The following is a 27,686-nucleotide window of genomic DNA, read 5'->3' on the forward strand; positions in this document are numbered from 1 at the left end:
CAAACATGCACTTTAATTTATTTCCACTAAATAACAAAAGTACATCAAATCCGATTGAAGCTAAGGGCATACAAGACTGTCTAACATGAGCTACCTTGATGAGCTGCTTGGAGGTGAGCTACCTTGATGAGTTGCTTGGAGGTGAGCTACCTTGATGAGCTGCTTGGAGGGAAGCTACCTTGACGAGCTTTGTTGCTCTTTTAGAGGCCTACAAGGAACCAGATGTCAGAGGACCCGAGGGTGTTTACCCGGTGAGATCACTCCGATGGCTAAGTTAGCACAGTATAGTAGTAGAGAGCTTGAAGATGATATAAGAGAATGAGAGAGCTAGAGAGCAGAGATTACCATCCTTTTTTTTCGCCCCCTTTGTCCCTGGGGGGTGAGGTCTCTATATACTGGAGTCCTTGTGGGTTAGGTGGAGCAGTTCCTGGATTCCTGCTGTGATGAGACCTGCTTTCGTGTTAAGTGGGGATAAAGCCACCAACTGGTAAGGTTGTCCATTTCTGTCTGACTCGGGGAGTGGGTGAGCTAATATAATCGTTACAAGTCACAATCCCGTGAAATGCAGGGTACCGTGGTGAGCTCCTCGGGGTTGTCAGGTTGGCGTCTGTGTCAGGCCGCCAGGTCGGTGCTTGGGCCAGGCCGCCAGCTCGTGCCAGGGCCAGGCTGGCAGCCCGCACCAGGTCTAGGTCGCACTAGGGCCAGGCTGCCAGCTTGTGCTAGAGCCAGGTTGCCAGCTTGTGCCAGGGCCAGGTTGCTAGCTTGTGCCAAGGCCAGGTCGTGCCAGTGCCAGGCCGCACCTGTGCCAGGCTGCATGAGGGTGAGGTACCTATGGCAAGCTGCCTGTGGTGAGCTGCCTGTGGCGAGCTGCCTGTAGCGAGCTGCCTAGTTGTCAAGAGGCTGCCAGGTGTCATAAAGTCATTGGAGGGCCAAATCCGCCCTCATCACTTTATATACCATTGTTGAGACTTGAGACTGCAAGCGGTTATTATTGGCAATTTTTTGTTTTACTCTCAAAGAGTAAGTAGGGGCAGAAATGTGAGGGGGCTTTTGATAACAAATGAAGTTGCTGAACTGAATGACTTGCTACATTGTTTTTAGTGGATAAAAATTTTCTGTAGTAAACTATTCAAAGGTATAGTAATCTACCCAACTTCAGCTTTGGCCATTAAGGGGCCTACAACTTGATTAAAATCTTTTTCACTGAAAGACAAAGCAATAAGATTTTCAGTTCAGCCATTTCAGCTGTTATCAAATGGCCCCTAAAACAAAGTATTGGGTAATCATTAGAAGCTGAAGCCAGTAGTTGTAACTCCTAAGTTGATTATCCTTTGATCCATGTATGTATTGTTTTCAAGGTGCCAAGGTGAGGCTAGGGGGACAGGGGGGAACCTAGGCGATTGATTTTTTAGTAAAACACCTAGACGCTAGGGTAGTTCCCTAGGTACCAAAACCATATTGCCTTAACATTTATTTATAATTTTCGTCAGTATAAAGTCCATGTAAAGTATAGAAGATCAACATATTCATGAGAAGAAAAAGAAGAAAGAAAATTTTTGATTAGGCAATTGTATAATAAGAAAATAATAAAAAGAAAATTGTATATAAACACACAAAATGAATATTTTAGTTTAATAATCTCTTTTTTATAATTAAAACCTCAAAAAAATAAAGAATAAAAAAGTATTTTATAATAGAAAGTACAAAACTGCTTGGTGAGGCGAGCCTCCAAGGGCGCCTTGTCGCCAAGGTGCCACCTTGATGCATGTATGTTGCATGTCCTCCCTGTAGCTAAGAAGACAAAGTAACTGAGACACGGCTGAAAGTCATTAGCTTTTAAGGATCTTACTGATTAGCCCAAAATTACAAAGAAATAATAATTCTTTATGAGGGGCAGTGTTAATTTATTATTACAATTTACAATTTACAATTTCATAGACATTCTAGTTCCATAGTTCTTTGTTTGTTCTTCCTCTTTTTTTTTTCTGATAAACAGGATCAAGTACCATTTCTCTGATAATAATATTTGCTTATATTGGGGGTGGTCTGATTTTTATATTCCATTATTTAACAGCCGCACACGTATTAAGACTCCTGTTAAAGGACATCTCTGCAAACATCATCAGGTGAGACTTACTACACTATCAACAATGTTATAGGATTGTCAGTGAAGCTTGTAATGTCCTTCAGGTTTTCTATGATGGTCTACCAACAGCATTACTCCTGATATGGCATGATGTAGAGTAGAATCACCAGTTCAAGCCTTCTGGGATTCAAATGTCAAGTAATGATCCTAGTGTTCATGGAAGACATTCTCTGGATTGATTTGAAGCTGATATGCTTTGTTTATTACCACATACTTCTGGAAATAAGGTTCAGCTGAAAATGAAAATTTATTTCATTATATATGCAATTTAGGGAGGTTCTGAGCATATATGGTAATTATGGATTATGCATTCAGTTTAGTTGGCTTTTTTAGCCAAGGAGATCTCTGAAGTCTGGCCAGAAAATTGGTGGTTCTGACGAATCTGACCACTGCATCTGCTGAGATATGCTGTTGTCTTGCTGGGTAGACCATCCTTTTGTTCCATACTCTGGTAGTTTTCTTTTATTTCCTATAGAATTAAATGTTTGGACCTTTCAGCCTTCTTTCTTATTGCATTTTTGGGTTTATCCATCTATGCAGTGTTTTGATTATGACAACTTCATGGAAATAAACTTAAGAAGACCATCTTGGCGGTGCCCTCATTGTAACCAGACTGTTTGCTGCACTGACATACGTATTGATCAGAATATGGTTAAGGCAAGTTGTTCTTGGTTGCTTTTGCCTTGGTTTTCTCATTTTGAATAATCCCATCTTACAGGTCCTGAGGGAGGTGGCAGAAGGTGTTGCTGATGTGATTATTGCAGCAGATGGATCCTGGAAGCCTGTCTTTGAGAATGATGATAATGTACATCAAACCCAAAGCACAACATGCCAAGAAGATGGGTCTGAGCAGAGCATTCCCACAAAGTTCTCAAAATCAAACAACCCGGATGATGTTGTTGATCTAACGATGGGGGATGATGGAAACAATATCATGGATTCTTCTCAAATTGAAGACAGGAAACCTTTCCATGATAATTATCAATTTCTTGGGGCTGCGAGAAATTTCACAGTGCCACTAGAAGTCAGTAGTGCATCCGAGCAGGTTCATAATGCTGCTTCTCATACAGAGGATAATATCTGGTCTGGAATTCTCTCATCCATCTCCTCTGCCTCTTATGGGTCATTAGCTCCTAGTACTAGGTTTGATACTGTGGTTGGTGACTCTGAATCAATTCCTGCTAATTTTATGCCTGCTCCTGTGTTAACTGATGCTGTATCCCCTGCACTTAACCGAGGATCTGTGGATGTCTGTGGGACCATTCAACCCACTACCTCCATACCTCAAAGCCAATTTTGCGGTCCCTATAACTTGCAGTTACAGCAATCACAATTTGGGAATTCAATGGTCAGCAGTGAATATGGGAGATCATCTATTAGACATGTCAGCAGAACACCAATAGCAATTCAGGCCCTTCCAGCCCAGACTCAAATGCCTAGTTCACATCAAAGGCAACGGACAAATTTGAATTCCTTGATGCCCAATGTTGCTGTTTCTTCTGTTCCTCAGAGCTCTCCATTTATTTCACCCATTACAGATGGGCTCAATGTCAATGGCAGTGACACAGAAAGGCAGCAACAATTTTCCAGGCCAATAATGAATCCTTTGGCGGCGCCAGACATTGCTTCATCATCGATGCATAACCACTCAACGACTCAGGTTCAGTTTGTTCTTTAGCTTCTGTTGAAGTGATGATTATTCCTTTGGATTGGACCTACCATAATTGAGTACTCACCTAGGAATCTTCCATCAAAAGTATGACCCATTTGCATGGATAGTAGGACAAATAAGGTTGTCTTTTTGTATAGAGTATATATTAAGCCACATATGAAAAGGGAATCTAGATAATAACTGGGTGCATGAAGGGTTTAAATTTGGGGAAGAGAAACTTGGGTGCTAGATGATATTTTGGAATTTGCAAATGTTATGGCAACAATAGATGCATGCTTTAGAAATAGGGGTGATCATGGGCTAGGTCAGGCATTGGGCCTATGCCTTTAAATATATTATATTTAATACTATAATGCTTTTATATTAAAATACATATAATATGTGTATAAAATATATTTTATAATGTGTATAAATATAAAATATATCTTAATTGTCATTTTATAATACTAGCAAATGTGACAATTTTATTCTCTAACACTTTGCATGTGACAATTTTGGATGATGATGATGACGACCATGACAGTAATAATATGTCAAAATTTTTTCTATAATTTTTAGACATTTCTATGTGCATGAAAAAAATTCCCATTTAATACACTTATTTTTGTTTAATATGATGAATATATGATATTAAAGTTGTGCCAAAACGTTTTTACAAAATTCATGTATTTTTTGTAAGTTTGTGTTTTTATCTTTTTTATTTTTTATTATTTAATTGTCACATCATAGGTTGACCCATTTGGTCGAGATAGTTGAATAGATTACTCACCACGTAACGGAAGAAGGTTTCATTTTCAGGTCTATTAAACATGGGCTTTATATTGTTAAAATTATTGAGTATAGATTTAATTAATACAATTCATTGGTGAGAGAAATACCTTGAGTATAGGATATAATTAGAGAGAATGGGAGTTAATATCTTAAGTATAAGACATAATGAGAGGGAATTGAATGAAGTTAAAAGTAATAGTTAAATTGCACTTTTTGACCTTACAATTAGAGAGGGACTAAACCCAAAAAGGGGTATTGTAGTAAAAAAGGGGTATTCCACTCTTTTTTATTTTTTAAAAAGTGTTAGCAGGTAATCCTATCGAAGTGGAAGTTAAATCCTTGATGAAGGTTTCTGAGAAAGAGGGTGGCATGAAGGTTTCTTCCAATCACCAAAAGGAAGAAGTGCAGGAGTCTACCTTGGTCATTGGAAGTTCAGATGAGGGGGGATGGAATTTGGTGGAAATAGGGGCTGAGGTCAGCCCATTTTCAAATTTCAAAACCCACACACATGCAATTGGACGATGTGGCTTTCGTTGACAAGCTAGCCGAGGTGGTTGCGGACCGCCTTAAAAAATCGAGCAAAAGAGTTGAATGTGGATCTCAAAGGCCTTGCCCCCTTTCATAAAATAAGGAAGGAACAACCTAAAGCCTATTTGCAATCCTAACCCATTACGTATCAAAAACGCAATAAAGGACATTCATCTTGGGTTTAGGTATCAACAATTCAAGGGCAAAGGTAAAGGCACAACCTAGATTGAAGTTTCAACCTCGTCTTCGTTTGAGTTCGGAGGTTCAATAGGAGGAGAAGGATCAAGCTTTCCTGACACTTGGAGCGAAGATGGCTAGCAAGATAGTGAGAGGGAGGATATCAGGGTTTGTTTACAGTTTCCAAAAGAAAGTTTGTTAGGTGGAGGAAAGGAAGCAGAAGCAGCAGTAACTTCTTCGTCCAAGGAAGCTGCACCAATGTCGGCTAACACGAAGAAGATGAGGCACCTCGAAGTTTCAAGTACAAGCTCTCCTTCTATTTCAGAGAGGCAGGAGTTCCTAGTGCTTTCCGTTCCAATAATAACAGACATTTGCGAGAAATAAGATTCTCCTTTGGCTCAGGCCTAGATGTTGATGATGCCAAAACCTTTAGCTGTAATTCTTTTAGCCAATGAATCTCTGTAGACACAACTACAATAGGTGAATTTGAGGTATGCTGAAGAAAATGAAATTTCCAATTGGGTCATGTCTAAATTTCTTGGTTTTGGGGAGTTCTTGGGGGTATCTTTAAAGGGCTTCATGTGTAAACAAAAGCCCTATTGGTGGCCATTGAAAACAGATTTTTGGTAGAAAAGGGGAAGAAAAATAGAAGGCAATTGAAAGACTTACTGAGACTTGCCTGGGGTTTAAATGATAGTGCTAGAAGCGTCAGACGAAGCAATAAATCTTTTGGAAACTAGAGAATGGAAAGATTAAAATTAATCTCGTGGAATGGCTAAGGCCTCGGTTCAGGCAGAAGAAGATTGGTAATTGAGTGTTTTTGAAAGAAATGAAAACCTGATTTTCTTTTTAAATTACAAAAGTTATCTTTCAAAGTGGTGAGAAGTATTTGGGGTATTTATCCATGTGATTGGCTTGAAATCCCATATGTCAATGGGTCAGGTAAATAGTAAACCCGGCTTGACCTGACCCTATAGGGTCGAGTTAGGGTCCATATATTTGGTTTTAGGGTCGGGTTAGGGTTTAATTCTTTAACCCGATTCAGGTTCAGGTTTTGACTTCTAAGTCTATAGCTATAAAGTTTAAGATTTATTTGCATGTTGGTTTTGATTTTTTTTTCTTTTTTTTTTAAATGGAAAAGTGACATCTTAGATTCTATAATACAATTTCCTAACTTAAATTAATGGACTTTAGGTCTTCAAAGCGTGTTAAAAAATACAATTGAAATGCTATGGGTCGATATAGGGTTGGGTCGGGTTCAGAAATTATGTATTTTTAAGGCGGATTGGGTTCGGGTTGAGGCACTATAGTGTCGGGTTAGGGTTGAGGCAAACCCGTGCCAAACTTGATCCGTTGGCATCCCTGTGGAACAAGAAAAAGACATAGCAGACTCCTTTGTCGGTTTCTTTAAAAAAACTTTTCAGTGAACCTTGCAAATGAAGATCAAAATTAGACGGCTTATTGTTTGGCTTTCTCTCAGAGCAGCAGGCCTTGAACATAGAGAAACCCTTTACAGAAGAAGAGGTAAAGAAGGCTTTAGAAGATATGGAAAGGGAAAAGGCTCCAGATCTGGATGGTTTCACTATGTTATTCTTTAAGAAAATTTGGGAGCTAATTAAAGCTGATTTGATGAAGGTGCCGGAGGAATTTCACGATTCTACTGCCTCGGAAAGAAGCCTGAATGCAACTTTTATAGCCTTAATTCCTAAGAAGAGTGGAGCTACTGAGCTGAAGGATTTTAGGCCAATTAGTTCGATTGGCAGTGTTTACAAAATCAATCTTGGCCAAAATTCTGGTGACCAGACTAAGATAGGTGATGGATTCACTGATCTCCAAGTACCAAGGTGCCTTTGTCAATAACAAACATATACATGATGTTGTTCTTATAGACCTAGAGAAGGCTTATGACCATGTCAATTGGGCTTTTCTAGACTATTTTGGAAAGAATGCACTTCGGCTCAAAGTGGAAAAGCTGGACGAAAGTCTGCATAACCACACCAAGATTCTCAGTTCTAGTTAATGGTTCAGCAAGAGGCAACTTTAATTGTCACCATTGTTATTTTTATTAGTAATGGAAGGTCTCAGTAGAATGGTAGACAGGGCTGCAGAGCTAAAGTTGTTGGAGGGTTTTGGAGTGAGCACTAATGGCACAAAAGTTCCCTTTCTGCAATATGCAGCTGATACATTCTTTTTTTTTGTATCAAAGGACCAAATCATTAACCTGAAACATCTTCTTTTCTGGTTCAAGATAGTATCGGGCCTAAAGGTGAACCTAGCAAGAAGTGAAATGATAGCTGTTGGAGAAGTTTCCAACACTCAGAGAATGGCCGATTTGTTGGGCTGCAAAATTGTCTTTCTTCCCAACAAAATATTTAGGGTTGCTTCTCGGTGCCAAATGCACATCCAAAGCCATCAGGAATCCAATCTTATAGAGGATGGACCACAAAAACTGGCCACTTGGAAAGCAAGGTATCTCTCCAAAGGTGGGAAGGTAACTCTAATAAAGAGTGTGTTAGCAAGCCTCCCGATTTATTTTATGGCCCTCTTTCTGACTCCTTCAGAGGTGGCAGAGAAATTGGAAAAGAAGATAAAAGATTTTCTTTGGCTGGGTTGGAAAGACTTGTAAATATCACCTTGTGAATTGGGACCAGATTTGTAAACCCCATTACCAAGGTGGTTTGGGGATAAGACATTTAAAGTCCTTCAATTTAGCCTTGCTGGGTAGTTGGCTTTGCAGGGTTTCTACTGAGCTGGATAACCTGTGGAGGATGGTAATAGTGAAGGGATGAGAGATCCATCATATGGATGGCCGAACCTTGTAGGAAGGTTGGGCGAAATTTCAAAAATTTCTCTCTCCCATATGGGAATCGCATTCCCTATTTTAGAAAACTGCATTTTCCAGGATCAATCTTGAAACCAAACCGGACCAGATCTGAAACCAAAAGGGAGTGGAGGGTTATACCTGATACGAAGTAATAATAACCTCCAATGAAGGTGTTCACGCCCAAGGAAAAATCCAAAGACTGCTTCCACCGAAGATGACATGGTGCAGGATGAAGCAGAATCAGCAGGACGGTTCTTCAGCAAGAACTGAATTCTTAAGCAAGAATTTGATGGAGGGCTAGTGAGCACGACTTCAGATTACCTTTTCTACCAAAAGGTAATATCAAGAACTCTTCTTGATCGCTCCCACAGGTGGAGATCGAACTGGTATGGTGGTAAGAGCAAGCGAGAAGGAGACAGTGCAGTCAAACTATGGAGTCTTTCTCTGGAATTCAGTAGTCTGTTAGATGATCTGGAGGTTCGCCCTGCTCTTCTATTTATAGCCTTAAAGAGAGGTTCTCCTAATCCCATTAAGAGTTTCCTAATCCAAATCGTTTATTTGGATCTAGACTCTCTTTTAGAGATAAGGATAATCCCTTATCTTATCTGCAGATAAAGATCAGCCTTCCTAATCTAATTAGGAGTTTCCTGATCCAAATCTTTATTTGGATCTGGACTCTTTGAGTGGATAGGGATAATCCCTTATCCTATCTGCTGATCTATATCCTAGAACCGCCATTTTTTAACTAATCTCATTAAGCCAGTTCAAATTGAGCTTTAGGCCCATTAAGTCTACCTGCTCACTAGCTCCTCAATCTGCTGCCCAGTTGGTTATCCTTGTATGGCATGGGACCCAAACATTGATCTACACATCAGCCACATGGGTTCAGCCCAGCCTCTATTACAAGGCTTGGCCGAATTCACTATAGGAGATAGTGAACCCCTGAGGCCATTACCATGGGCTCTTAATGGGCTCAACATTTACACTAAATGGTCCTTGGGTCAAGCCACTTTATAAAAACCCAAGGACTGGGTAGATGCAAGATTAGCCCATCAAGTATTACCCTCAATGGTCTTACACTTAACTTCTCAGCCCATAATGATCAAACACTGCCCGACAATAGAGGACCTCTCCCTCGGCTGTAAGGTACAATGCTGCACTCTCTACTCACATGGATCCCGGGAATTAAAACATTTTGCAAACATTTTGAAACTATAATATATATGTGTCTCTATATAAATATATTTTGCAAAACAAATTTCAACGGTTGAAATCAACTGCTGGCAGTTTAGGTTTCCATCAGAGAGAGTGCATCCCCGATCATTCACTTTGTTCGACAAAGGGGCTGATCCTGTCACTATGATCACCCACTCAGATGAATTCTCGGACTGTCCCAACATACCCAGGTTTTGACCCCCTCTAAGAATCTCACTGATTGGCATATCAAAGATAGCCAATCCGACACCTAGTGCAGTATCATAATCGAGTCTAGGGGTCAGGTGTAAAATTTCAATTTTGCCCATCTATCTCCAAGGTCTAGGGCAATACTGGAATTCTGGTCCGGTACAGGGTTTCACCCACATTGCATGTACCTCAGGTCTCACCCTGGCAGCTGAGACAAGCCACCCCAACCAACTTGGCGGCACATTAGTGTCAACCTTGCCAGGATAAATCTCCCCAGATCTATCCAATGGCTGTGAAGATTCTAAACTAACACGAGTCTCATATGTGTCCAGTTTAAGGGTATTACACAGAAACACACCACAATAACATGAATCAAATATGTACTTTATTCATTTACATTAAATGTCATAATGTACATCATTCTGATTGGAGCTAAGGGCATATGCTGTCTAACAAATTGCAAAGAAATATGGGCTTGACAGGAATGGGTGGGATGCTGGTTCTCCAATTTTGACCTATGGGTGTGGCTTGTGGAAAGGAATTTGTAAAGCTTCTACACATGTCAGAAGGTGTATTGGATATAAAGTTGGAGATGGTAGGAGGATCAGATTCTGGTTAGACCTCCGGACTGGTGAGAGCACACTTAAAGAGCTATTTCCTTCTTTGTTCAGTATGGCAACTGACAAGGAGGCGTTAGTAGCTGACACTCCATCCTTTAGAAGGGAGGAATGGCACATATCTGGGTTGACTAGGAAAGGGCTGTGTGGCTGGAAAGAAACAACAGGACTTTTGAACACAATGCTTCCTCTGAAGCTGAGGTCATCAATACAGCTATAGGGTTTATTAGGAGTTGGTTGTCTGTACATACTGTTTTTAAAGATGATACGTCTGATTGTACCTTTTGAGGATGGCCTTTTCTTGAGGTCCTTGATTGCTTTTTGTATAGCTTCTCATCTTAGAAATGACCTTTTTCTTTAATTCAATTATACTTTTCCTTTTCTCAATTTTTTTTTTTGCATTTATTTCTATTTTAAAATTTTATTATCTAATATCATGGGTTGACTCGCTTGATTGGATAGTTGAATTGCTTATCCACCACCCAGATAGAAGATGGTTTTTTTTTCTTGAGTCTGTTTTAAAAAACATGGACATCCCACCTTCATACCTCTAATAATAGTAGTGTGTGAGTGTGTGTGCGCATGTGTTCATGTACAAATATTGTGGGATGTCTAAAAGCAGGCTGACAACCCCCATTTAGAAAGAAGAAAATTTGGGGATGTCTAAAAGTATATGAAAACAGGAGGCTCTCTCCTTTTGGAGAGCCAGAAGTATCAATATGTAATATTTTCAGTTTATTCCAGAGAAAAGGTGACAAAATAGATTACTGGTTTAGATGAAAATGTTAAGAGGTAATTTTGGGACCAGTAGCTTTAGACGAGTTCTACACATTGTGGAATTTACATACTGTTGTGTAGTTGGTTGACTATCTTTATGTCCATTACAATTACGACACATTGATCAATATTATAAATTCAGTTTATTGTCTACTTGTTGGTGTTGGTCATCTAGTTAGCTGTAGTTGACCTCTTTCTTAATTAAGACATCTATAAAAAGGTTAACCTTGCTATGATTCTGGAAAGACATGATACCAGAAAAACTTCAACCAATCAACCGACATCATAAAAGCAGTAATCAATCAGGCCATCAAGATTCATGGGGTTGTGATTGGTCAAAGCCTCCTGATATCATATCTTTTCAGCATCATAGATTTGCCCCCTTAATTAAGGTTTTCTTTGGTTTGCACAGGGAAAATATGGGGCCATACCTTTATCAATCCATCTTTAATATTCCCTCATTAAGTGAAGAGATCAATTGATATTATTTAAGATGTTGAGAATCTGAAGATCAATTTATTTGTTGTATATTTCTGACAGAGACAGGATCATCAAGAACGACAGTACATTTCAAATCAAGCACTACGACAGGCAGTTGGTGTTACAGCAGCAAGCCATATCCCAGGTGCTTACAGAAGATCCTCGCGGCTTCCCTCAGAACCCCAAAACCTGCTACTGCAGCAAGCTCCACATACGAGGGTCTCTCAGACCTTGACCCAGTCTGCAAGCCTGCTTCGTCCACCTACAAATTTCTCACTGTCACAGATTCAGCAAGGAGGGGCTCAAGGTGTAATTGGTCAGGCTACTGCAGGTGCAATAAACCAACATGCTTGGCATATGGCTGGTGTTCAACGAGCTGGGCAGACGACCAGACCACCACCAGCAGTACCAGTTCAACTGCAAGCACCTAGGGCATCATCTGTTGCAATGAACACTGATGGGCTTAGAATGGGGGAGCAGAGAGGGAGTATGAGAGCGATGGTGCAACCAGTTTCAACGGCTGGTAGCTCAGAAGAATTGCCATCCGAGCAGAACTGGAGACCCACAGGACGAATGAGGGGAAGCTTAGCAGGCCGGGCTTATTCTGCTGCTATTGGTCATTTGATGATTCAACCGACTCAAACGCAACCATCCCAAGCTCCCTTACCACCATCCAATCAGATATCCGCCCCTGCTGATACAACACAACTGCAGGTCCTCATCGCTAATAGCATTAATGCTCATGGTCCAGTGTCACAAGCTTACCAAAGAATAAGAGATGCAGCGGCTAGGGCTGGAACCTTGGGTGTTCTTCCTGAGAGATCTCAGGGAGTGTAATTACTAGTTCTCCTGCATGTGGCTCCCACAGTTGTGTATATAGTTTTTACATCTGAAAATGTTCATGCATACATTTCATCATTCTGTACGGTTATATTGAGTGGTTGATCTGTGGCAATGTATATGGTATATCTCGAGAGATTTTAATTTTTTGTTACAAACAGATAATTGTCACAAATTAGTACTCGATTATTACAAACCAATTCTACTTGCCTGCTTCAAATTTGAATTACTTATAAATTAACAGACTCAAACGCAAGTGCTTACAGCTTACCATTAATAATACTAAGGCTGTGTTTGGTTGCAATGCAAATAAATTTGCATTGATGTGAAACTGTGGCAGTGCAAATGATTTGAGCGTAAATTCTGATCTATTTTTGTTTCAAATTTTAGTTTATTTTGCTTGATTGCATTACAAATGAAGTAAATTAAGACATGGAGCAGAATAAAGTAAAAACCTGAACAAAATTAAATGAGAATTTGCTCTCCCATGCATTTTACTAGTGCAAGTAAAATTGCACTGCAACCATACACAGCCTAAATAACTAAAAATAACAAAGGTGAAAGATTTTCACCATAGCCGTACTACAAATTGTTTGGATATCTAACTACAGTGCATTTTGAATATTTATTACGTGTTAAAGGTCTATTCATTCTTGAGCTGCAAGTCGCCGGAATAAAGCAGGCGTTCTTACCAAGAGTTTTCGAAGTTGGTGTGGGTAGCGTCTAAATTCGAACAGACGGGGTGGGGAAGACGAAAGGTTGAAGAAGAGGAAGAGGTGGTAGGGTGGTGGGCAAGTGGATGAAGAAGAGTGGGGGAAGAAGAAAAGTCTCGAGAAAACCAAAATAGATTTAAATCAGTCGACGTGGGTAAACCAGGCGACAAGCAAGCCATTAAGAGTAATTAATTCAAGGGTAAAATACAAAAACCTCCCCTAAGTTTACTGACAATCATAAAAACCTCCTCTATGTTTATACTTCAGCAGAAACCTCCCCTATACTTGTTGGAAAATATGCAACTACCTCCCTTCCTAGACAAAAAAGATGAAAAAATGTGTGTTTTTTTTTAAATGCCTATTTTGCTCTTATGCATATCTATTTAGATGTAGATTTATTAAACTTTTCTCCAAAACACTGTTCATTTTCTTCCCAATAAGGGAGAACCAGAGTCGTCATCTCTCTCTCTCTCTTTGCCTTATCCTTCTGTCTGCCTTTGGCTACATCTCGGCTTTTGCCTCTTTTGCCTTCCTAATCTCGTTCACCATCTCCACTCGATCGAGTCTTTGTCAGCTCCTTCTTCATCTCCAATTTCACAAACACCCACCACCACACAAGGAAAATGAGAAACATGGCGGCATCTCGGCCTCACCAATCGCTACAATGAAGCCAACTTGAATGTGTTTCATGGTATTTAACCAACACAGCTTGCATTTCGACCTCTTTGTCTTGTGCCAATAATTCCAAAGTTGAATATCGGATAAGATTAGACTTGTAGAGATGAATAATTGGTGGAAGACTACGTCTACGATAGCTAACAAATCTGTCTTGAGTGTCTCAGTGTATTTAGTTTATACATGAGCATGTAAAAGTTGAATTTCCATGAAAAGGGGTGATTTCGGAGACAAAAGCACAACTTATGTCTGATCGAGTCCCAATAGCAAGTGTGGCATCCATCGATTTTTTCTAATTCCTTAAAATGAATCCCCTTTCAACTTTGTATTGGAATTTTCTTTTTTCTTTCTTCTTAAAACTGAATTGTTCGAAGTAAACCAATCAGTCAAATTAAGCTTCATGCCCAACCCATTACTGAATCATGAAGTGGTTAGAAATTACACTTAGAAGGTATTCATCATTGACCCTTGAAAAATATAGCAAAACTATTAGCTATTTAGGCTTGAGTACCCATTTGGCCATTTGAATTTTGTAACGAGTTGCGGCCCAACTTGAAACCTTTCATTTTTCCTATAAAGCAACTCCAGCTTGCAACCTTTTGTTTTTCCTGTAGACTATGTTTGAGGAGGGGGAGAGGGAATGGGAGCGGTAGATTGATAGACCATGTCTCAAGCTCTTGGGAATTGATTCTGTTTCGGAGAAGCCATGGCCATGGGTATGTGATGGAAGGCCAATGGCCTCTAGTTCTTACTTCTTAGGAAGAAAATGAATAGTGTTTCGGAGGGAGGGCAAAATAGGTATTTAAAAAAATAAATACATTAGGTCAGCATTTCTGTCTAGGAAGGGAGGGAGTTGCATATTTTCTAAAAAGTATAGGAGAGGTTTTTGCTAAAGTATAAACATAAATGAGGTTTTTATGATTGCTAAAAAACTCGGGAGGATTTTGTAGTAAGTTTGGGGCGGGGAACTTATCTTATGCTGATGTGGCAAAGGAAATAAATGGACCAAGCCTAAACACAGGGCTTAAAATGTCACGTGGGTGGGGGTTAAGGGAGGGTCAAAATCTAAATTGGGGTTCATCTTAAGCGACCCACGTGATAACTTAAAATGTCACGTGGGTCGGAGTAAGAGAGAGGAAGGGGTGCCAACTATAGACCGTCTTTTCTAACTATCATCGTCTATAAGGGGGAGGCATGCGGGGAAGAATATGCAGTGGTGGAACAGTGACGAATAGGGGGATTTGCAGTGGTTGTGCCTTCAAGGTCGGGCTGTCCCTAGTGTCATAAGGCACTCTGCAATGAAACCAAACCCCAGATTCGTAAGAGAGAGACGTGAAGAAGAAGCCAGTTTGGACGAAGGATGGATTCTATGTAGGGAGAAGCGTGAAGACTCAGACTGTAGCTCAGTCGCTGGTACCAAAATTGGTAGAGTGGAGGATAGTGGAGGTTATGATGAAGGTGATATGGGCTTAATGAACATTGCAGGCTTATTTTAGTGGCACATAGATGAGGAGAGAAAAAACCGTTCAGATGGCAAGAAAGGATCAATGGGAGATGTGAGGATTCCTAGGATGCTTGAAGCAAATGAGGCTGATGAAATTTACACTTACCAAATAACCCATCCCCAAGGCTTTAGATTGTGCACGGCACAAATAGTGTGGCAAATTAGGGGAACCTAAAGTAGAGTAGGAATACATTAACAAAACAAGGGGGTGAGAGGACAGATTGCCAACTTAACCAAAGGATAGAGATGTTGCCCAACCAACTTAGGGGGACAGATAATTACCAACCTTCAAAACTAGTGAGGGAGGATGCGAACTCCTGCTGATGAGTGACGGGTTGTTGAAGCACTCAAAATTAATGCTAGTCCCACAATAAATTTGTAGTAGTAGTGGTACTAGGTCGAATCCCACAAGGAGCTAGGGAAATAATTTCTCAGTCAAATGTTCAATATAAAGAGTGGGAAAATTAAATAAATAAAATTAAAAAAAAATCAAGAGAGCAATATCAACTTAAGAGAAATCAGTCTTACCGAAATCTGATTCAAGGGTTTGTATTTAATCAATTGGTCATCGATCCTATGTAGACTTCGGCAGTCTTGCAATTCAAGCATTTAACCTTAGATTTATTAGGATAGCCATAATAAACCTTGTGTTTTCCTAAATCAGCTGATCAAATCCAGCATTCGATCAACACTTATCACTAATCGACTGGGGACGATAGCGCTCCATATTAACTATTGACAGCATTAAACTTTGTGAAAACAATTAAACCAAAATAACAATAATTGAGATAGCTGCAATTATCGAATCTTGCTCCATTGATTCCATTTAGGTTAAAACATGTCAATACGTTGGTCAAAGGCTATCACGAACAATTGACCCAGAAAGATGTTAACCTAATTATTACTTGTACCACTATTCGTGACAATTACGGATCACCGAACCATGGATAGCTGTAGGAAAATCAATATTAACCAATTTGCTAGACTAATTAACATTAACATCCATAGAGAATAAGCACAAGAATCAACGAATACTTGAAAAATCGAACATCCCCCCTTGAACTAGAAAAGAAAAGCTTAACTGCTCATGATTTTTGAATCCTCCATGCTTTGCTTCTCAGAAGGCCGAACTGATCTTTCTTGATTGATCGAGTTGCTTGATGCTTGATTGATGCCTAAAGCTAGTCCACCCCTCGCCGCCTCCCCCCCCCCCCCCACTTTATATAGTTGAGGGAGAGGGCTGTTTTCCAACTCCTTTTAGGAGATTAACCTCAATTAAGAAAGTCTTGATCTATTTTGAACTAATCCTATCCTATCTCTTATCTAGTGATCTAGTCTCAATCATCTTATCTTTATAGGATTACATTCAAAACATAAATCTAATAAGACTCTCTTTCTGGAGATTACATTCGAAATTGGGATTCTTGGCTCTTGAATTCGAGTTGGGCTACTACAAGACTCTTCTGCGAATTGGGCTTCAGCTGTGAAATGGTCTTTGCTGTGAACTTTCTCCGAGTTCGAACCCGATTTCATCTTCGATGCGGACCGAATATGTCAAAACCCAAAACATATTATAGGCCTATCCCTCATCTTTCCAGTGCATCTTGAATTATCCAAATCGGAGTCCGGAATAGAGAGTTATACTCAGATTATTGAATGGTGTCGAAACTGTGCAAAAATCATCCGATTAGCCTTGTTTTATTCCAATCACCTTCTTGCTTGCCCTGAATCGAAATACAAGAGTAATGAGTCAAATTAAGTGCTAAAATAATGAAAAAGGGTGAATATTTGGGGATAAAAATAGGCTACTTTTTAGTCTCATCAAATCCCCCACACTTAAACTTTGCCCGTTCTCGGGCAAGGCAAAAATTCAAGCAAAACAAAAGAAACTACCTACTGATTTTTAATCTCTCTTTCTCTCAACTTAAGGCCTGATCCATTGCAATCTTGAGTCTAGACTTGGTAATCTTCCCATTTTCATTTCTTTCTCCCTTTTAACTTGTCAAAGAGTGATCCCAAATCACCATTCTTCATGATCCCAAGTAAAATCAACAGTAAAGAAAACAAGCCTTTCACTGACTAAACATTCTTGGACTAAACAAGCACTCATTGTTTTAACAAACCAATGCGGCCAGATTCAAAAACCTTCCTCTATTTCTTAGGTCAAAACGATGTATGTTATTGCCATAATCTTGCTTATATATCACATCTCCACCACTTAACATGAATTCCAAGGATCTGAAAGTGAGAATGGGGTTGGGGTTCTAGGGTGAATTCATTTTATGCTCCATCTCACATTAGTCACAAAAAGTTTTTTTATATTTTATATTTTATATTTTATATTTTTTTTGCACAAGAATCACAAGGACTGAAGGGATGGGATATTCATCACATGGATGCCCAAAGATTGCGGAATAAGGGGGCGAATTTCAAAAATTTTTCTCTCCCTTCAACTGGGAATCGCATTCCCTATTTAGAAAATCATATTTTCAAGGATCATTCTTGAACCATAAACTGAATCACATCTGAACCAAAAGGAGTAGGGAGAGATTATACCTGATACAGAGAAACAGTTTCTCCCAATGGAGGTGTTCACTGTTAGATTGTCTTGTATGCCCGTAGCTTCAATCGGATTTGATGTACTTTTGTTATTTAGTGGAAATAAATTAAAGTGCATGTTTGATTCATGTTGTTTGGTATAATTCTGTGTAAGACCCTAAAATTGGACACTTATAGAAACTTGTGTTAGTTTTAAATGTTCACAGCCATTGGATAAATCTGGGGAGATTTATCCTGCCAAGGCTGATACTGATGTGCCACCAAGTGTTGGGGTGGCTTGTTTCGGCCATCAGGGTAAGACCCAAGGCACATGCAGTATGTGATTGCTTGAACCCTTGAACCGGAATAGATTTCTAGTATTGCCCTAGACATTGGAGATAGATGGGCAAAACTGGAAAGTTACACCTGACCCCTAGACTCGATTATGACACATCACTAGGTGTCGGATCGGGCTGTCTTTGATGTGTCTAACAGTGAGATCCTTAGTGGGGGTCAAAACCTGGACATGTTGGGGTAGTCTGACAATTCATCTGAGTGAGTGGTCATAGTGACAGGATCAGCCCCTTTGTCGGACAATGGTAATGATCGGTAATGCACTCTCTCTGATGGAAACCAAACTGCCGGCAGTTGATTTCAATCGTTGGAATTTTGTTTTGCAAAATTAATATATATATATATATATATATATATATATATGTACGGTTTCGAAAAGATTTGCAAAAGGTTTTAATTCCCGGGATCCATGTGAGTAGAGAGTGCGGCATTGTTCCTTGCAGCCGAGAGAGAGGCCTTCTCTTGTCGGGCAGTGCTTGATCATTAAGGGCTGAGAGGTTAAGTGTAAGACCATTTAGGATAATACTTGATGGGAAAATCTTGCACCTGCCCACAGTCCTTGGGATTTTATAAGATGGTTTGGCCCAGGGACCACTTAATGTAAGTGTTGGGCCCATAGGGTCCATGTGATGGGCTCAAGGGGGTCACTGAGTCTTTCAGTGAATTCGGTTGGGCCTTGTAATAAAGGCTGGGCCGAACCCATGTGGCTGGTGTGTAGATCAATGCTTGGGTCCCACGCCATACAAAGAAGCCCAACTGGGCAGCAGGTTGGAAACTAGTTAAACACTGAACACTTAATGGGCCAAAAGCCCATTTCGAACTGGGCTGATTTGACCACCAGTTCATGGGGCGAATCTGAGATTTGTATTAGTAAAATGATTGGGTCTTTGACCTTATCCACTCTAGGAGACCAAATTTAAATTAGATTTGAATCTGGTAACCTCCTGATAAGATCAGGAGTTAACTAACTTAATCTGTAGATAGGATTAAGATTAACCTCTATCCAAACACTGATTTGGATTGGGATAACTCCCAAAATTATTGGGAGGTTTCTTAATCAAGAAGAAAGAGGAGAAAACCCTAGCAGAAATATCAGATTTCAAACTAGGGGGTTTGAGGAAGCAAGAAACACATCTTGCGATCTGAGATTTGATCTCCCACAAACTCCAGAGAGAAGAGACAGTTCTGCCCTCTTCGTCCCTGGACTTCTCCTCCTTTAGCCGCCGCTACTCCCTCTTAGAAGATTGGATCTTTGCAGCAACAGGAAGTCAAGAAATCAGTTCTTGACAATAGTCTTGCAAGAAAGACAGAAGGATTCGGTGTTCAAGGTTTCCAGAGGGTTCTTGTGAAGAATCCAGAGTGTAGGATGCACCCTGCTGGTTCCGTTCCATCCACAACTGTGTCATCTTTAGCAGGAGTGGATCTTGGTTTCTTCTTTGGGCGTGAACACCAACTTTGGGAGATATTATTTCTCCGGATCAGGTATAATCCTTCATGTTTCCTTTTGGTTCAGATCTGGTTTGTTTATGGTTCAAGTAGGATCCTTGAATAATGTATTTTAAACTTAGGGAATATGATTCCCAATTGGAAGAAGGTAGGAAATTTTTTTGAAATTCGCCCTCCATTCTTTACCCTTCATGGCGTCCATTAGATGGATCCTACCATCCTTTCATTTACGCCCAAGGAAGAATCCAAAATCTGCTCCCACTGAAGATGGCGCAGTGCAGGGTGGAACAGAATCAGCAGTGTTCTTCCAAAAGAACTTGACCCTTTGCAAGAATCAACTAGGTGGCTTGTGAATACAGCTCCAATTCTTTTCTCCAAAAGAATGGTATCAAGATCGAATATTGATTACTCTTGTTGAGAAGAGGAGGTCGAACTGCTGAAGGCAGCGGTTGCAGGAAGGAGGCGGCAAGAGAGTATTCGCCGGGTGCAGAATTCTCTCTTCTTGTGATTTTAGCTCTGAAGACAGGAGTTATGTGTTGCATGTCTAAAGGCTGCCGCCCCCTCCTTTTATAATCTTAAAAGGGATAAGCTCCTAATCCCATTAGGAGTTGCTGGTCCAAATCATATTTGGATCAGAAGTCCCTTTAAGTGATAAGGGATAACCCTTATCTTATCTATAGATCAGATCAGCCATCTCCTAACCTAATTAGGAGGCTTCCAGATCTAAATCTTATTTAGATCTGGGACTCTCTAAGTGGATAGGGTCTGGGCCAAATCCTATCAGCTGATCCATCTCAAAATTCGCCCCTTTAAGTAACTAATCAAATTAGCCCAGTTCGAAATGGGCTTAAGGCCCATTTAAGGTTTTATATTCATTTAGCCTTCCAAACTGCTACCCAGTTGGGCTTCCTTGTATGGCATGGGACCCTAAACATTGATCTACAAATCAGCCACATGGGTTCGGCCCAACCTTTGTTACAAGGCCTGGCTGAATACACTGTTATGGACAGTGCACCCCCTGAAAACCCATCTCATGGTCTCTCTGGGCCCAACACTTACCCTAAGTGGTCCCTGAGCCAAGCCACCTTGTAACACCCAGGGACTGTGGGTAGATGCAAGATTAACCTATCGGGTATTATCCTCAATGGTCTTACACTTAACCTTTTAGCCCTTAATGATCATACACTGCCTAACAAAAGAGGACCTCTCGGCTGCAAGGAACAGTGTTGCACTCTCTACTTATATGGATCCTGTGAATTAAAACCTTTTGCAAACCTTTTAGAAACCATGATATATATACTTTTATATCTCATATAAAATATATATTGCAAAAACAAATCTTAACGATTGAAATCTGCTGCCAATAGTCTTGGTTTCTTTCAGGGAGAGTGCATCCCTAATCATTACCTTTGTCTGACAAAGGGGCAGATTCTGTCATTATGATCACCCACTCAGATGAATTCTCAGACTATCCCAACATACCCAGGTTTCTGTTAGACAGTTTTGTATGCCCTTAGCTTCAATCGAATTGATGTACTTTATGAGTTTATTGTAAATGAATAAAAGTGCATATTTGATTCATGTTCCCTTGGTATATTTCTGTGTAATACCCTTAAACTGGACACTTATTGAGACTCGTGTTAGTTTAGAATGTTCACAGCCAGTGGGTCGGTCTGGGGAGACCCATCCTGACAAGGCTAACACTATGGTGCCACCAAGTCGGTTGGGGTGGCTTGTCTCAGCTACCGGGGTGAGACCCAAGGCGCATACAGTGTGGGATTAAATGAATCTTTGAACTGGACCAGATTTCTAGTATTGCCCTAGACCTTGAGATTGATGGGAAAAACTGGAAAGTTACACCCGACCCCTAGACTCGATTATGATACTGCACTAGGTGTCGGATCGGGCTGTCTTTGATGTACCAATCAGTGAGATCCTTAGCGGGGGTCAAAACCTAGGTATGTTGGGACAATCCGAGAATTCATCTGAGTGGGTGATCATAGTGACAGGATCAGCCCCTTTGTCGGACAAAGGTAATGATCGGGGATGCACTATTACTGTTGGAAACCAAGACTGCCGGCAACCGATTTCAACCGTTCAGATTTATTTTGCAAAGTATATTTTATATGAGATATAAAAGTATATATATTACGGTTTCTAAATTGTTTACAAAAAGGTTTTAATTCCCGGGATCCATATAAGTAAAGAGTAAGACACTGTTCCTTGCAGCCGAGGGAGAGGTCCTCTTTTGTCGGGCAGTGTATGATCATTATAGGCTGAGAGGTTAAGCGTAAGACCATTGAGGATAATACCTGATGGGCTAATTTTGCATCTGCCCACAGTCCCTGGGTGTTACAAGGTGGTTTGGCCCAGGGACCACTTAAGGTAAGTGTTGGGCCCATAGAGCCCATTTGATGGGTTTCAGGGGGTGCACTGTATTTAACAGTGTATTCGACCAGGCCTTGTAACAAAGGCTGGGCCGAACCCATGTGGCTGATGTGTAGATCAATGCTTGGGTCCCATGCCATACAAGGAAGCCCAACTGGGCAGCAGTTAGGAAGGTTAAGTGAGCACATAAGCTTAATGGGCCTAAAGCCCATTTCGAACTGGGCTATTTATTTAGTTAATTAAAGGGGCGAATTCTGAGATGGATTAGCAGATAGGATAGGGTCTTAATCCTATCCACTCATGGAGTCCAGATCTGAATGTGATTCAGATCTAGAAACCTCCTAATGGGATTAGGAGAAAGCTAATCTAATCTGCAGATAAGATAAGGGTTTATCTTTATCACTAGAAGAGAAGGATGATCCAAATATGATTAGGATAAGCACCTCCTAATGGGATTAGGAGCTGATCTTTTAAGTTAACAAAAGAAGGAGGGGGTGGCAGCTTTTAGGAGAGATACATCAGATCCTCTTTAGTGCTGAAATCAAGAAGAGAGAATTCCGCACCTTGCGAATACTCTCTTGCCGCCTCCCTGTTCTTGCCGCCCTATTTGCCAGTTCGATCTCTAGTTGTGGGAGAAGTCAAGATTGAATCTTGACATCAGTTCTTTGAGAAATGATTGAAAAGGAAGCTGTGGTCACGTACCATTCTACTGATTCTTGCGAAGGACAGAGTTCTTGGGGAAGAACACTGCTGATTCTACTCCATCCTGCACTGCGCCATCTTCAGTGGGAGCAGTCTTTGGATCCTTACTTGGGCGTGAACACCTTCGTTGGGAGATATTACTTTTTCGTATCAGGTATAATTCTCTCCCATTCCTTTTGGTTTAGATCTGGTTCAATTTAAGGTTCAAGAATGATCCTTGAAAATATGATTTTCTAAATAGGGAATGTGATTCCCAGTTGAAGGGAGAGAAAAATTTTTAAAATTCGCCCCCTTCTTCCGCAATATTTGGGCGTCCATGGGATGGATCTCTCATCCCTTCAGTGTTATCAGAGCCATGGTTCAAATCTTGAACCATTCTGTTTCAGATCTGAACCTACGCAATTAGGGAGAAGGCGTTCTACCCAATTTGCGCCGATATGGTTTAAATAAATCTGATTATTAATTAGAATTGTTCTTTTTAATTTTCTTGATTTATGGGCTGTTCGTACAAGAGGAGATCAAATTCTTGGTTTGCACAGGGAACCTGCGGTTTTGCAGTTCTAGAATTAATTTTGGGTCTGTAAATAAATTTTTTTTTTATATTCTAGACTTAATGTATAGGTATTCGATCTGATGTAAATATTAATAGAAATAGGATTTCTATTTATTTTTATTTCGGATCGAAGATGGCGACGCAGAGAAGGAGATTTTGCAGATGGGAGAAACACTATCTGCGATTTGCAGTTTGTGAAACTGCATTCTGTGATCTAACTTCTGTTTTGCAGGATGGATTGTGCGAACAACCCTGATTGACTGATTCTTGTTTTTCCTTTTATCAGTATTTAATTTCAGATTATTTTCTTGAATTAAGGATTTAATTAAAATCAAACCCTAGATCCATTCGAACCGAGATTGGTCCAAACTGTTTGGACAAATTCTAGGGTTTAATCAAGGCTGAAAGTCAGCCCTAATTTCCCACTAATGGGCCTAAGGATTGATATTTAATTAAATTGTTAATTCGGCCCAGCCTGTAAAGGCCCAGTTATAAATAGTTAAAACTGCAAAAGCCCATTTTAAAGGATAAAGCTATATGGGCCGAACTGGGTAACCCTAATTCAGCCCATATACCTAGATAATATTAATGGTTAATATTATGAAATTTTAACGGGCTTCCAACGGGCCTTACAGATAATTAATTAATTGGATCAATTTATCCCTGCATGAGATGTATGAATGTGTGATTAACTGCGTACATGGGCGATAAGTGCTTGGCCCATGCTCATTCGACAGTGGCTCTTGTGCACACCATGGCTGAATGCACATCATTGCCATGGTGTCCCTTCTGGTCATTGGATGACTTCCCTCAATGGTGGGCCCCACACCTCATCAAGAGGTTACGTGCGGAACCCTAGCCAATTTAGGCCCAAAGAAATCTGGCTTTATGAAAGTCAGTGGGAGCCACTTTGGTTTGACCTAAATCAAACTAGGGCATAATTTTGTTCCCTCCAGCTAATATGAGTGCATGTGATAGGGAGATTCATATGATGAACTCTCTAAAGGCCTTCCATCATTAGCATGAGGATGGGTCCTTCAGTAATGAGGAAACGCACCAGAAAATGGGCTATCCATTGCTGTTGGACTTGTCTGAGTGTTTCATAAGATGATAGGGGCGTCATAGATCGATGTGGGAGGGCTTCACCAGAAAATGGGAACTCTCTCACGGTACCTTGGCGTTCAGGAATATGATGGGTAAGCACTCACTGGACAGAAAGGTTTACCTGAAAATGGTTCTGAACCTTGTCTAACAGAGGCCAAAGGGAAAACTCATATGATGAGTGGATATGATCCTTCACAGAAAGGTGGTGGGGTTATGCAGCTGAAACAGTTGGGTCCATGCACCCTATGTGATTTCCCACATTTCCAGAGACAACCTGTAGTCTCCGTCACTGAGAAAGGAGGGAAATCTCAGAGAAGAATAAATGGAAATGGATCGTAGATTAAAATCCATATCTATGAAATGAACATGAATCAAATTAGGTTGTGGACTGATGTTTGCTCTTTTATCAGAAAATGGCAAATCGATCTTTTGCAAAACTGCTTGATGACAACAAGTTGAAGGGCCCAAACTATGCTGATTGGTACAGGAACCTTATACTGGTCCTAGCTTCTGAAAGGCTGGACAAAGTGGCAAAGAATCCTGCCCCGGAGCGTCTGGGTGATAGGGCTTCTGAGGCCCGAAGGAGAGAGTATCAAGAATGGGAGGAGAAAAACTCCCTTGCCCGGTGTTGCATCATTGCCTCCTTGGACAACCCGATAAAGAGGCAGCTCGATCAGATCGAACTTGCCAAAGACATATTGGACAATCTTCAGACAATGTATGAAGAGCAGAATCGTTCTACTCGACAAAAGGTCTTGAAACAGTTCATGACCGCACAAATGTCCAAGGGTCAACAAGTTCATGACCATTGTTTTCGGATGATGGGATACATCAACGAACCGGAGGCTCTTGGATCAGGGCTGGACCTTGCAACCCAGATAGATGCTATCCTTAACTCTTTGCCTCCTTCCTTTAATCCGTTCATCATGAACTATAACATGAACAAGTTGAATGTCAGCTTACAAGAGCTCAACAATATTTTGCAAAGAGCTGAAGAACTGATTAGAAAGGATGAGCCTGTAGCCATGCTTGTTGAAGCTGGCAAGACAATCAAGAGAAAGAGGAAGGCAAAGAAGCCTCAGAAGAAAGCCACTAAGAGCAAGAAGCAGAAGAAAGACAAAGCATTGGATACCTGTCACTTCTGCAAGAAGATCGGCCACTGGAAAAGGAACTGTCCTGCCTACCTAGAATCCAAGAAATGTATTTCGAAACATGTGTTATAGAAACCAATTTGTTGGTAGCTTCTGGTTCAGATCTGGTTCAGTTTAAGGTTCAAGAATGATCATTGAAAATATGATTTTCTAAATAGGGAATGTGATTCCTAGTTGAAGGGAGAGAAAAATTTTTGAAATTCGCCCCCTTATTCCGCAATCTTTGGGCGTTCATGGGATGGATTTCTCATTCGTTCAGTTTTGACCCCCGCTAAGGATCTCACTGAATGGTATATCAAAGACAGCCCAATCCGACACCTTGTGCAGTATCATAATCGAGTCTAGGGGTCGGGTGTAACTTTCCAATTTTGCCCATCAATTTCCAAGGTCTAGGGCAATACTGGAAATCTGGTCCAGTTCATAGATGCAATTAATCCTACACTGTATATGCGTAGGGTCTCACCCTGGCAGTTGAGACAAGACACCCCAACCAACTTGGTGGCACCACAGTGTCAGCCTTGTCAGGATAGGTCTCCCCAGACCGACCCACTGGCTGTGAACAATCTAAACTAACACGAATCTCATTAAGTGTCCAGTTTAAGGGTATTACACAGAAACATACAAAGGGAACATGAATCAAATATGCACTTTTATTCATTTACAATAAACTCATAAAGTACATCATCTTGATTGAAGCTAAGGGCATACAAAACTGTCTAACAAGGACATCAACATTTTGATCAATGTACTCATTAACGTGGTCTCAACATGTCTAACATAGCAAGTTCTGGAATAATTACACCGTGTTTGATAGACATTTAGGTGAAAATTAAGCACACACTCGTGCGGGTTAAATTTGTATGCATCTTGCCTATTGATCATTTAAAATAATGAGGTACCTTATGCAACCAAAAATTCCAGTTAGTCATGCTTGCATCCTATCCTGTTTATACAACCTAAGGACATAATTCCTAATAGTTTGAAATTATTCGAGGATAAGTTTCTAGGGAGCAGAAACTTCAAAAGGCAAGGTTAATAAGTGATGAATGAAGCATGCTAGAGTTACCCTAGAAATTATGAGTTTCCCCTAATCCCCCCACACTTAAGGTATACATTGTCCCCAATGTATATGGTTATGCATACGATAGAAGGATTTAAGGGAACTTCCCTGAACATCTTGTTGAGATTCTTCAAATGTGAAATCAGTTGCTAAACACGACCATGTTCCTAAAATTGAAAACAATAATTGGACAAAAAATAACCACACACAGTGGGTTGCCTCCCACAAGCGTAATTTTTTAACGTTGTTATGCTCGACGTCCTCCTTTGCTTCCTTAATTCAATGAATAATGAGGAAGGTCCAATGAGATGTCTACCATAAGGAAATGCATTAGTAACAACAAAAGGGCCCATCCACCTAGAACGCAACTTACCTGGCATGAATTATAATAAAACTTTTTGTCCAATTATAAATTGTTTTCTTAGAAGCAAATTATCATGGAACAATTTGGTCTTCTCTTTGTAGATTCTCAAATTCTCATATGGTTCTAACCGCAACTTCTCCAATTCTTGCAATTGGAGCTTTCTTGCCATGCCAGCTTCTTCCATGTCCATATTGCAGCATTTGATTACCCAATAGGCCTTATGCTCGATTTTGACTGGTAAGTGACAAGATTTGCCAAAAATTAACCTATAAGGAGACATCCCTATTGGTGTTTTGTATGCGGTTCAGTATTTCCAAAGTGTGTCATCTAGATGTAGGCTCCTATTCTTTTTACTTGGGTTCACCGTCTTCTCTAAAATGGACTTGACCTCTCGATTGAAAACCTTAGCTTGTCCATTTGTCTAGGGGTGATAGGCAGTGGCGATTTGGTGATGCACCCCATACTTTTTCAGCAAGACTTCAACGGTTCTATTGCAGAAGTGGGTCCCTTGATCATTTATGATGGCTCAAGGAATACCAAACCACTAAAAATGTTAGATTTGTTAAAACCTACAACACACTTAGAATCATCAGTTCTAGTGGCTTTTGCTTCCACCCATTTTGAGACATAATCAACTGCCAAAAGTATGTAAACAAAACCACAGAGGGAGGAAAGGGTCCCATAAAATCAATACCCAAGACATCAAAGATTTTGCAAATAAGAATGGGGGTTTGGGGCATCTTGTTTCTACGAGACAATGCACCTGTTTGTTGGCATCTTTCACAATTTTTACAAAACAAGTATGCATCTCTAAATTAGGTTGCCCAATACAGCCCACTATCTAAGACCTTTCGAGCTGTTCTTTTTGGCCCAAAATGTCCACCACAAGCATAATTTT

At 40.4% G+C, this 27,686-nt stretch overlaps 1 protein-coding gene across 3 annotated transcripts in view; it reads left to right on the forward strand.

Moving 5' to 3' along the window:
* The window catches only part of LOC148848879 (uncharacterized), a 76,936-nt gene extending 64,480 nt beyond the window's left edge, over window positions 1-12,456 (forward strand). For 2 of the 3 annotated variants that reach the window (XM_088951206.1, XM_088951204.1), the window contains exons 13-16: window positions 2,075-2,126; window positions 2,687-2,803; window positions 2,865-3,806; window positions 11,457-12,456. In XM_088951206.1, coding sequence (XP_088807332.1) covers window positions 2,075-2,126; window positions 2,687-2,803; window positions 2,865-3,806; window positions 11,457-12,233 — 1,888 coding nt within the window. In that variant the 3' untranslated portion in view covers window positions 12,234-12,456. The remainder of the gene's footprint in view (window positions 1-2,074; window positions 2,127-2,686; window positions 2,804-2,864; window positions 3,807-11,456) is intronic. The other variant, XM_088951205.1, reaches the window with a different exon arrangement.
* Window positions 12,457-27,686: the final 15,230 nt, after the last annotated feature.

This window comes from Nelumbo lutea, chromosome 6 (assembly GCF_056320005.1).
Source record: "Nelumbo lutea isolate HS-2025 chromosome 6, American lotus-T2T, whole genome shotgun sequence".
NCBI classification, from domain to species: domain Eukaryota; kingdom Viridiplantae; phylum Streptophyta; class Magnoliopsida; order Proteales; family Nelumbonaceae; genus Nelumbo; species Nelumbo lutea.